At 40.0% G+C, this 10,622-nt stretch overlaps 1 protein-coding gene across 1 annotated transcript; it reads right to left on the minus strand.

Moving 5' to 3' along the window:
• Positions 1–8,248: 8,248 nt before the first annotated feature.
• Positions 8,249–10,113, minus strand: LOC121647540 (serine/threonine-protein kinase pim-1-like). Its single transcript, XM_041997059.1, has 6 exons — positions 9,843–10,113; positions 9,557–9,667; positions 9,312–9,406; positions 8,961–9,227; positions 8,442–8,793; positions 8,249–8,340 (listed from the first exon to the last, which is right to left on the minus strand). The coding sequence occupies exons 1-6, from the start codon at positions 10,111–10,113 to the stop codon at positions 8,249–8,251; spliced, it is 1,188 nt and encodes a 395-aa protein (XP_041852993.1).
• Between the last annotated feature and the right edge of the window lie 509 nt (positions 10,114–10,622).

The following is a 10,622-nucleotide window of genomic DNA, read 5'->3' on the forward strand; positions in this document are numbered from 1 at the left end:
CCTGTTGGCTGCTCTGTTCTTTGTGGACTTCTAGAAACTTTATTCGTCATTGTTACTGATAGATGTCTGAATGTGAAGCACAGACACCTCAGAGTAAAAATTTTTCAAGGTGCCTTTTATGTTACTTTAAAGTTCTTTAAAAAAACATAATTAACATATGGTACCATTTTTATAAGATAATTTACTTTTTAAGTAGCAGAGCAGCACATCCATATTAGCAATTTGGATTAAATAAAATATTTACAGTACCCTTGAGTGCCAAAGATGATTAATGTAAATATCGTTCTCTGGGGAGTTATAAGTTAAGGTGGATGGAACTGGAGTGTTTATCCCAGTGTTGGGAATGGGCCATATATATTTACATACAGAGGAACTGGGGTGTGTAAGATATCTTTTTGACAGGAATATTATTATATGAATAATCAATCATTCCCCTCCTGTGGTCCATCCTAAGGGACGAGTCCTGACTGCTGTTTGTGCTTATGCACCAAACAACAGGTCACAGTATTTGTCGAATTGTCTGGTACATATGGATCAAACTGCATTTACACATAGATCAGTTTACAGGTGTCTGAGGGGGTTTGAGACTATTTTAATGCTTCTGGGAGCCTCACAGCTTCGTCCGTCAATGTTGCTCTTAAGTAGTGCACCTTTTCGTATATCGCAGATCAGAAGAGGCGGCTGGATAGCTCATTTGGCAAATATTAACACTTTCCAGTTGTGTCCTTGGGCAAGACCCTTAACGCTACTGCCTAACCACCTCATTACTCTCAAATGAAAGTTGCTTTAAAGAAAAGCATCTGTTAAATGACTGTAGAGTAGAATAGAAGCTAACTTCATCAACACCAGGCTGCATCTCAGAATATTTCTTCCATCTACCCTCATAGACAGAGTTTAATGATGAGAATGATGTTATTTACCTTATTTAAACGACGGCATGCCATTTCAGACTGTACATGATTGTACGCACACCAGCTGACAGATATGAGGGACTGTTTGAGACATTATTCAGAATTACCTTCTCACAGACACGTGAAATTTAAGTCATTCACGTATTATACTAAAACCTCTCGTATATCTTACTGAAATCATTCACACATTATAATAAAACCTCTCATACACTATACTAAAACATCCTCTTATATAAAATACTGAAATCATTCACACACACTATAGTGAAATTTATGAAATCACATTTCACTAGTATATGGAAGAAATTCTACTAGTGTGTGTGAGAGCAGATCTCACTTGAAAAGGAAGTCATTTCAGTTGAAACGGAAGTCACGTATAAAAAAAAAACAAACAACAACAACAAAAAAAAACAACAAACAGGAGCACATTTTCAAAACAAACCTAAGAAAAAGTTGGAGAACACTGTGACAAATGTATTTCGAAGACTTATGCTTTATTAATATCTGCTCAATCACCTGGAAGTAACCTCAGTGAAGCAGCTGGCATCTTCAACACTATTCTGGCCTCAGCAGAGACTATTAAAGGTCAATTTGACATCAGTCGTACAACCGACAGTAGTAAGTCTGAATGAGGACATGCTAACTAGCCACCTAGTATATCTCGGCCTTTAGGATGGACAGTGCTGTAAAACGAAGACCAGGACAGCACTGTTAGAGATATCCTGGAAAATACTCCAAACGCAAGTGAAAAGTATGTTGTCCAGTGCTGTCCAGGGGCCTTATTTATAAAGCTTGTGTAGGAACAAAAACCAGCGTACGCCAAATATAGTTAACTTTTGCGATTTATAAAAACCAAACTTGGCGGGGAAATGTTCCTAATTTCATGGCAACTCTGACCCAGGCGTACGCATATAATCTGGGAAAACGGGAAACGGCAACACCAACTGTGCAGAATAAAATCAATGAAATGATGTGAAACGTGAGACATTTGTGCACAATCTACTATTACCTTTCACACCACATGTTACATTAAAGCTGTTTGCAGAAATGAATAAAGATGCACATTCCATATTAATTCTCCTAAGAGCACACGCTCGGGGGGAAAAAAACAGGATGTTCAGGAAAAAGGGCGATGATATTAAGTACCTAAACCACTAAAATATGTTCTGTCATTATGAAACAAAACTTCCCAAAAAAATCCATCCAACTAAATAAGGTGGACAGTCTGCTGCCAGCATGCAGCAGTCAGTGTGAAAAGTAGCTTTGTGTCATGAATTGCGGTGGAGATGAAAATACAGGCCCCACGACAAAGTTCAGGGGGGGGCGACCTGGAGGCCGAGCAGACAACAGGGTCATGTCAGGAGGCCGGCCTGGAGGCCAGACAGACAAGTGGCAGAATCTCCGAGCAGACGGAATCTCTGCAGGCTGAGCAGGCTGGACCTCCGGAGGATGGGCAGACTGGATTTCAGGAGGGCTCAGTGTCCAGATTGTGATGAGCCCCAGAACCAGAGGCAGAAGAAGAGCGATCTCCTCGGCAGTGTAGACCACAGACTGCGGAGGAGGAGCGATCTCAGTATCGGAAACCAGAAGCGGGTGAGGAGCGTCTTGGCCTGAGACCCCCTCTGGAACATGGACTCGAGCTGGGGACAACACTGGTGACGTGGACTGTGGCTCTAGTGACAGCACTGGGGGAGAAGACCTGGGCTGAGATATCCAGCCATGTGTTCTGATTCCTCTGGAATGTCTTGTGTTCTGACACTTCGTTGACAGTATCACCCACCCAGTACCACTCTTCTGCCTTTCTGACACAATAATGCCCATGCTGTGCCCACCAATTAAACATTTTTACATTTGTCAATGTGGTCCATCAGGATCTCTGTCTCACACCCCGAAAAATTACACTTCTTAACTCTTTTAAAAGGAGTTAAGAAGGGGAGAAGCTCAGTAGGAGAAGCTGGAGGAGATGGAGGAGAAGAGACTGGAGGTGGAGAAGGAAGAGTAGGAGAAGCTGGAAGAGATGGTGGAGAGGAGGCTGGAGGCTCAGAGGTGAGGTTGAAAGAATAAACATATGTTAGTCATGACATTAAGCATTGTGACAAATGTTAGAGTGAAGATAATCTGTATCGGAGCTTTCAAAGTTCAAACACCAGACATCCTGGGAGGCATGCTGCCTGAAGTCAGAAGTCAGGTGATCAGGTGGAGGTCCTTGTTGATCAGGTGGAGGTTCTTGTGAGGCTGTTGTTGATTGTTCCAACATCGTCTGCTGAAGCTGAGAGGCGTTTCAGCATTGAGGAGGGTAAAAACCTGGCTTTGTAACTGAATGAGGCAGAAACGCCTTAACAATGTGGCAGTTTGTCACATACATCAAGAAAGAGTCCACAATAATTAACCCCATACACCTGCAAATCATCAATACGTCAAACCCTTTCATGATACAGTGTTAAAAAATTAAAATACTTTGCCAAATGCAACCACGGTGAATACTGCTTCAACGCAATGAAACAGGAAGTCTCTGTAACTTACACACTACCTTTGAGCTTCATCATGGCAAACAGCCCTTAGCTAACCTATATGGAAATCTTCCATTCAGATTGAATATAAAACCATAAATCAATGTGTATAATGTATACATAGTATATGAATATACCTACACCATCACAATGTGTCACTACAGCAGCACTGGACCACACAGGAAAAGTTTACAATTATTGCCTTTTTCTTTGCTAGACTTGAACAAGGAACATCAATTCCCGTGTTTCAAAAGTGTTAATGTGAAACATTGCTTTGTGTCTAAAGTGACAACCAAAGTGATGTATAACTGTGCCACTTATGTTAATTGCAGAGATATATTTTAAGTGCTTTATAAATAAATTTTTGACTTGGATTAAATAACCTGAAAAAAAATTAATCAAAATATTGTTGCTTCCAAATCACTTATCAAAAATACTGTTACGGTGAGTCCGACAGGCAAGGGTTTCTGGACCCACGGTGCAGACACTGAGCAACCAGGAGACAGAGGATGATCAATTGAAAAGAGTTTATTTTAATGTTGACAAGAACATTAACAGGATGATCCGTGTTCCAAATCCGAGATCCTCAGAGATTCACTGCTGACTGGACTGGCAAGCAAGCAGGCAGAGTCGGACGGACAGTGGGTGGGAGCCAGAGACGAGGAAGTGGATTGTAACGGAGAAAAAACAGTCCAGGAGGTTGCAGGCAGACAGGACGGGCAGGATCCACGACACCAGGAATCTAAACACAAGAATGACGTTATAAACACGAACTGGTTGAGACAGAGCAACAAGAGAGGCCACGATATACCAGATGGGTAACTGGACGATCCAGTGAGGAATGCAGAAAGGTCCGGTGTTTAAATACTGTGGTAGTTGATTAGTGGATGAGTTCCTGGTGTGATGATCTGCCCAGGTGGGATGATTGCTGCTGCTGAACTTCTCCAGGAAGACATGACGCACAGGACAGACAGAGGGAGCCAGACGCACACACAAGGGTATTCTGAGAACACATATGCACAGGAAACAGACAGGAACCCTAACAAATACAGACTTTACATACTAAATTTTCTTTTACATTTCATATCAGTTTTATTGCCATTACTTGTCGATGTCAAATGCTGTCAAGCAGGGCACCGCAGGGAATTGAACCCCATCCCATTACTGAGAGTACCATACCAGTGCCTTTTGCTTTTTTTGCATGACATGACAGGGTAAAGCAAAACCCCCATCAAGAACAGCATGTGTCTGGAAGATTCTCTTAAAAATTTTCTATCAAATTTATTTCTCTATTCATGTTACCTTAAATGATCACATTTTTTAGGATTAATTAGCAACAAATTGTTACCTGCTACATATTTTATACTCACTGCTGTCTTAATGGAGGAAACGAAACCTTTACAATTTTTTTTTTTTTTTTAAACATTGCATGCACATAATTTAACAACTTAAAAACAAAACAATACACTCATTTGCAATAAAACACAAATAGAAACAATATCTTTAAGTAATAATTACAAGCAAACTATTTATAATTCTTACAGTAAAAGAAACTTCACATTGTAAAAGATTAAACTTTAAATATTTCTATAACATGGTTCTCCATTTATATCCTGTGCTCAACACATCCTCAAGTGTTTTTACATACTACTTGTCTGGTGTCCAATATTATAATCTACTTAAAAGTACAAACGATTACCTCATGGTCACTAAAATAAACTGGTACCACAGTTGCCTCTACTACATAACATGAAGTCTTTATATTAATGTGATCAATCAATGTCCCCCTTTCTGTTGTGGGCTCTCTCACTAACTGAGTATACCCTCTGTGTGTGATAAACTGGGAAATTGTTGATGATTTCAATATGTCATCATTGAAATCTCCCATCACAGCAACTGTGTTACTTAGTGGCTCAAGCCAATCAAGTAACCTACCTATATTTTCCTTAAACAAGGACACAGGATAAGATGGCGGTCGATAAACAATAGCCACCACTATGTTATGATTTGCAACGTCGTACACTAAACATTCTAGATTGACATGTGGTACATGTAAAATGTTATATGACACACCACCTGCACAATAAATGCCAACACGACCATGTTGTTGGTCTTGCAATGCCCTCAATGTCAGATGACTGCCACTGTACAATGAACTTCACAGACAGTTGTAAAAACAGCTATCTTCTCCAATTCCAATGATACAGCTGCAGGCAGCCATGTTTCTGTAACAGCAATACAGTTGGGCTGTAAATGCTGTGTACACAATGCCAAATCTGCTACATGCCGAGCCAAGCTTTGCACATTCATCATAAACACACTGAAAGTGCATTTATTAAATCTGTGCCTTGGTATAACTTCTTCCAAAAAATGGGGCCATATTTTCAATGGCACCATTAACGTCATCTTTACAATATATGCGTTTATCTTCAAAATCGTCACCATTGTCGTCCCCATTCTGTCATCTCAAATTGTACCCTTCTGAAAAGGATGCCTTGACTTTGCAGTAAATATAACACATCTGTGTCTGAGGTTGTTTTATACATACAACTGTCTCATAATGGTTACCATTGGTATTTGCAACATAAAGCCCCTGATTTGAAAACATATGTTTTTAACAGCTATATTGAAGCCATCGATCATTATAGTCAGTAAAGATGTTTACACCTAAACAATCTGCTGCTGCTTCAATTTTTACCTCTGTAGCCCAACTACCAACAAGATGCATCTTTGATAGATTAGGTATTGTGAAACTGAAGAATACTCACTTCTCAAAATACTGTTTTATCTCAGAGGATTGCTTTCTAACTGCTTAACCACAGCTAGCCTTATTTTCCTGTTATTTTTCTGAGTTCCATAAATGGCCTGACAAATGGAACAAAAAAAAAAAAAACCTCTTTTCTGTGTAAACAACTATTTTCTCAGTCAGGCAAGGTGCACCTAACACCCTACTAGCAGAAGAACCTTCTCGGACTCTACATTAAGCTGTTTACACAAAGCTTCTGAAACCTCCTTAGAAACTGGATTGAACACTAAACCTCTAGTCTGAATTTTATTGACAAATTCAACATCAGAATTGACTTGGTCCGCATCAGTCCACTTTGTCCTCTTTGATGTCAGATTTCATAAGGATATCTTCTGCTTCTCATCTCTATGGCTGTCAAAACTCAACATTTCCTGCTCAGTAAACTCACATAAACTAGAATTAAACTCACTCACTAATTGCACATCGGCTCCAAAACCCACAGAAAACTGCTGGCTTTCACTGAGGGACTCTGCAAATCACCTTTACTCCACTGATCTCAAACAACATTTCTTTGATAGCATCAGAAAGCCTATGTATGTAGTTGTACACCTGATCAAGCCTACTGAAATAAACAACTACACTCTTCCCTGTCTCATCAACCATCCCATCTGTACTGCGTGCATGGGAATCCACAACTATATACTTTCCCTTATGACTAATAATGGCAGAAGTATTGCCACTCAGTGTCAAAAAGCAGGTTTCATACTTTGCGAACACCTTTTACAATCCATGATGGAGAGTGGTGTGCACACCTGCATCAATAAATTGTCCCTCAACTACACCTACTTCTCCCGCACCATTATCTCCATACGCAAACTCAAGCTTCTGCCTATCAATGACTCCGAAACACGGAGCAGTTCGTCTCCACCATTGGTTAGATCACTGTCACTCAAATAACTATAAAGCTCATGACCTAAAACTACCACTTTATCCAAAGTTTCAGACTGCGATGTAAACACACTGTCTACAGAATGTTTAGCCAATGCTACTAAGCTTACTGCTGCAGACTGAAGACCACCATAAACAAACTGAGAATTGCCCTCATGAAAGGTTCCCCTGAGTCAGGGCTCCAGACTGAGAAAAAATGGTCGCATTTTGTGACTAAAACGTGAGACAATGAGAGTGAATTTTTCATCTACTCACGCAATGGTGACCGGCCTTTTTCTTGTAGTAGTTATAATTGGATTTATTTTGTCGCTAACAAACTTCTGCACCCCTCTTCGGCCCAGTAGTTCACAGTAATGCACAAATTGGCTGCTGGTTTGCTGACTCAAACTAACTTCAATACGAGAAAAGAAGACGAACACCTGTAAACACATGGACTGAGCTAGCTAGGTCCTAGGATGTCTCTCTCTTTCCCTGCTACTACCTGGGTCTACCACTGGGCCCTGAATGCAAGCTACAGCTGCAGATAATTGGTGCTCAGTGCATCAATTGGCACTATAAGAGACTGCTCCACTCATTGGTAGTGAGAACTGATCCAAGAGCGACCAGGGCAGAGGTGGCAAGACGACTAACTGGTTAAGTATAAACCAGATGTACAGTTACTGTGTGTACATCTATCTTTATGGCAGCATCCATTACAACTATATGTACTAGGCTGATTATGCTAATTAGGGACTTTTAGGACAGCCAATAGCTATTTTTCTTACTGAGGAGTTGGGAACAGTGGCTGGAGAGGAGTATCAGTCCCTGGACAAGTCATACCATACCCCATGGGGGATGATGGTGACAAAGTTGCCGTTCTGCTTCGACTACAAAGTTAATATCAAATCATCAAATCTGATTTGATTTGACAAGTTCTCAACCTGAACATGTTAGTACATAAAAAACACTATAGCACCACCTAGTTACCATGTTGATTTCTGCGGATTTTAAAATAATGTGTCTGTTTGTATGTATTTTACATGATTTGTCAGAAACATGGTTACGAACACTTCTGATGTCATCACTGGGCCCAGTGACATGCCAGGTGATCCTCGGAGGAGGACAATGACCGCAGTGTTTGTGTGATGTCTGTTTTAGGTGAGCCATGGGTGGCTTCGTAGATCCTCCAGAGTGGGACGTTTCTCTGGATCTATTGTAAGGCATTTTTTCAGGAAATCCTGACATTCTAGAAGACATGAAAGACAAGAACAACAATGGTTAGCATTTCAGTGGTTCAGCGGGGAGCAAAGTGCAATGAATGAATGTGTGTATGAGTGTTTGTCTTACCTTCGGGAAGCGTTTCACTGATCCTGAGTGTTTTATGGATGAACCTGTTAGACAGGAAGTCTTTGGTGTGCAGGATTTCGAACAAGACCACCCCTATCTGCCACACTGTTGTGGGGATGGCGCTGTGAGTATGCTGGGCTAAGGCCTCTGGAGGGATGTGAGTCACTGTGCCACAAAATTTGTTGAACTCTGTGTTTTCTTTGTAAATGCAGCTCATTCCAAAGTCAATAAGACGAACTCGTGGGATATCTGAATCCGTCTCAATGAGAATGTTTTCCAGTTTGATATCTCTGTGGAAAATGCAGTTCTCCTGGAGGTATATAGCTGCATTAATCAGCTGTTTTACTATAACCTAAACAAGACAAAAACAGAGGTTAGAAAGTTTGAAATGAACAAAGTTGTGTGATGTGTTTCATGGCTCTCCACTACTTTGACCTTAGACAGTATTAATGCAAATAAAAATGTCTGAAAATGTCTCTAAAACACCAAAATTGACAATGATCCTAACCGTGTACTTACCTTTGCCTCATCCTCTAGTAGTGTACCTCCATGATCTGCCCTGTATTCAAAGAGATCCACGGCAGAAACTGGTCTCTCCAGCACAAGAATCAGCTCTTGCTTCAATTCATACCAGTCCAGCAGGGCCACTGGGGCTGACTTCCCCACTGAGTTGGTTGTTGCAGATTCCAGCCTTTTCATGACAGCCACCTCTGCAGAAAGCTCATTGCCGTCCTGGTCAGTATGTTCGTACAACACTTTTTTATTTGGTATGTGTTTGATCGCCACCTTCAAGATACAAACAAGATTTTGGTTAGAATTTCTTAATCATAGAGCATGTAATTTGACTGAGACTGTTTGAGTGAGACATACTGGTAAATTATCTTCTTTCCGGTAGCCTGCAAACACTGATCCAAAGCCTCCACTGCAGATAGGACCCTCTTCTTTATATTTTGCCTCAAATTCAGCTAAGAACACAAACATAGTTAGTTTTACAATCCATCAGAATAATTTAAATTATAAGTTAGTCATATAAACTATAATTATTAATCTATGAAAATGTATGTTATAAATGGCTAGCATGGAGCTAAATGCATCATAAATCAGGAATGACTGACCTCTTTGGGCTTCTGCTCTTTCCACTTTCTTCCTTGCTTCCTCTGTGCTGAAGGCTTTCCTCTTGCAGCAGACCTCAGATTTGCAACTTTCTGAAATGTTGCTACAGGAGTCTATGAATGAGAGTAACATACATAAATGTTAGCATGTTGGCAGGCACAAAATGATTTATTTGTCTGAATTTCTATTATTTTAAATAAATGTGTCAGTTATTGAACATCATAACATTAATTTACAACATCTAAAACAAACACACAGTTAAAACTTAACAAAAATGGGTAAACTTACAGATATTTAAGGAGGATGTTGTGTCATCATTCAGGACTAGACCTGGAAGTCCTTTTGGCTTCTTGGGTGCTCTTGATGGTTCCTCTTCTTCCTCTTCATCCCATTTTCTTTTCTTGTTCCCTTTATTGAACTCGTTTTGAGAGATTGATGATGGTCCATCCACTTCAGAAAGCCTTGACCTTTTTGAAGGACTCTGATGATGAGGAATGGCTTTCCTCTTGGTTGATTTGGTCCTCCCATCCTCTCCAGACACTGGACCGGGGAGGGTCATGGTTCTATTCCCTTTTACAAATAAGAAAAATAACAAAATATGTTAGTTTGTTTTAAATTTATCATTATAAGAGATCAGAGAGATTATAAGAGCTTAGAAGAGATTTTTTTTCTACCCTGTCCTGTCCAGCATCCTAACATACAGAACAGTGGTCTGTGTGCCATATTTTGCTTGACAGATTTGCTCTACATAGGGAGACATATACATGGCTGCCCTTGATATTTTTATTATTTTTTTTGTAATCTTATTTTCTTTAGTTTTTGTATGTCAGTGCCAAACCTGACAGGGAGATAGAGGAAAAGAGAAAAAAAAGGAGAAATGGACAGGACTAAAATGTGAAAATAAAGTTGTCTAGGCATCTCAAAAAACAATATATACTACCACAGTACTACATGTTACATAAAGAAAATAGGATAATGATGGTATGAAAAAGTACAACAGTCATCAAACATACTTGTAGACAAACGTACCAACACACAAACATCAGCAACATCTAGTCAGAAGCAGAT

The sequence above is a fragment of the Melanotaenia boesemani genome, chromosome 10, assembly GCF_017639745.1.
Source record: "Melanotaenia boesemani isolate fMelBoe1 chromosome 10, fMelBoe1.pri, whole genome shotgun sequence".
NCBI classification, from domain to species: Eukaryota; Metazoa; Chordata; class Actinopteri; order Atheriniformes; family Melanotaeniidae; genus Melanotaenia; species Melanotaenia boesemani.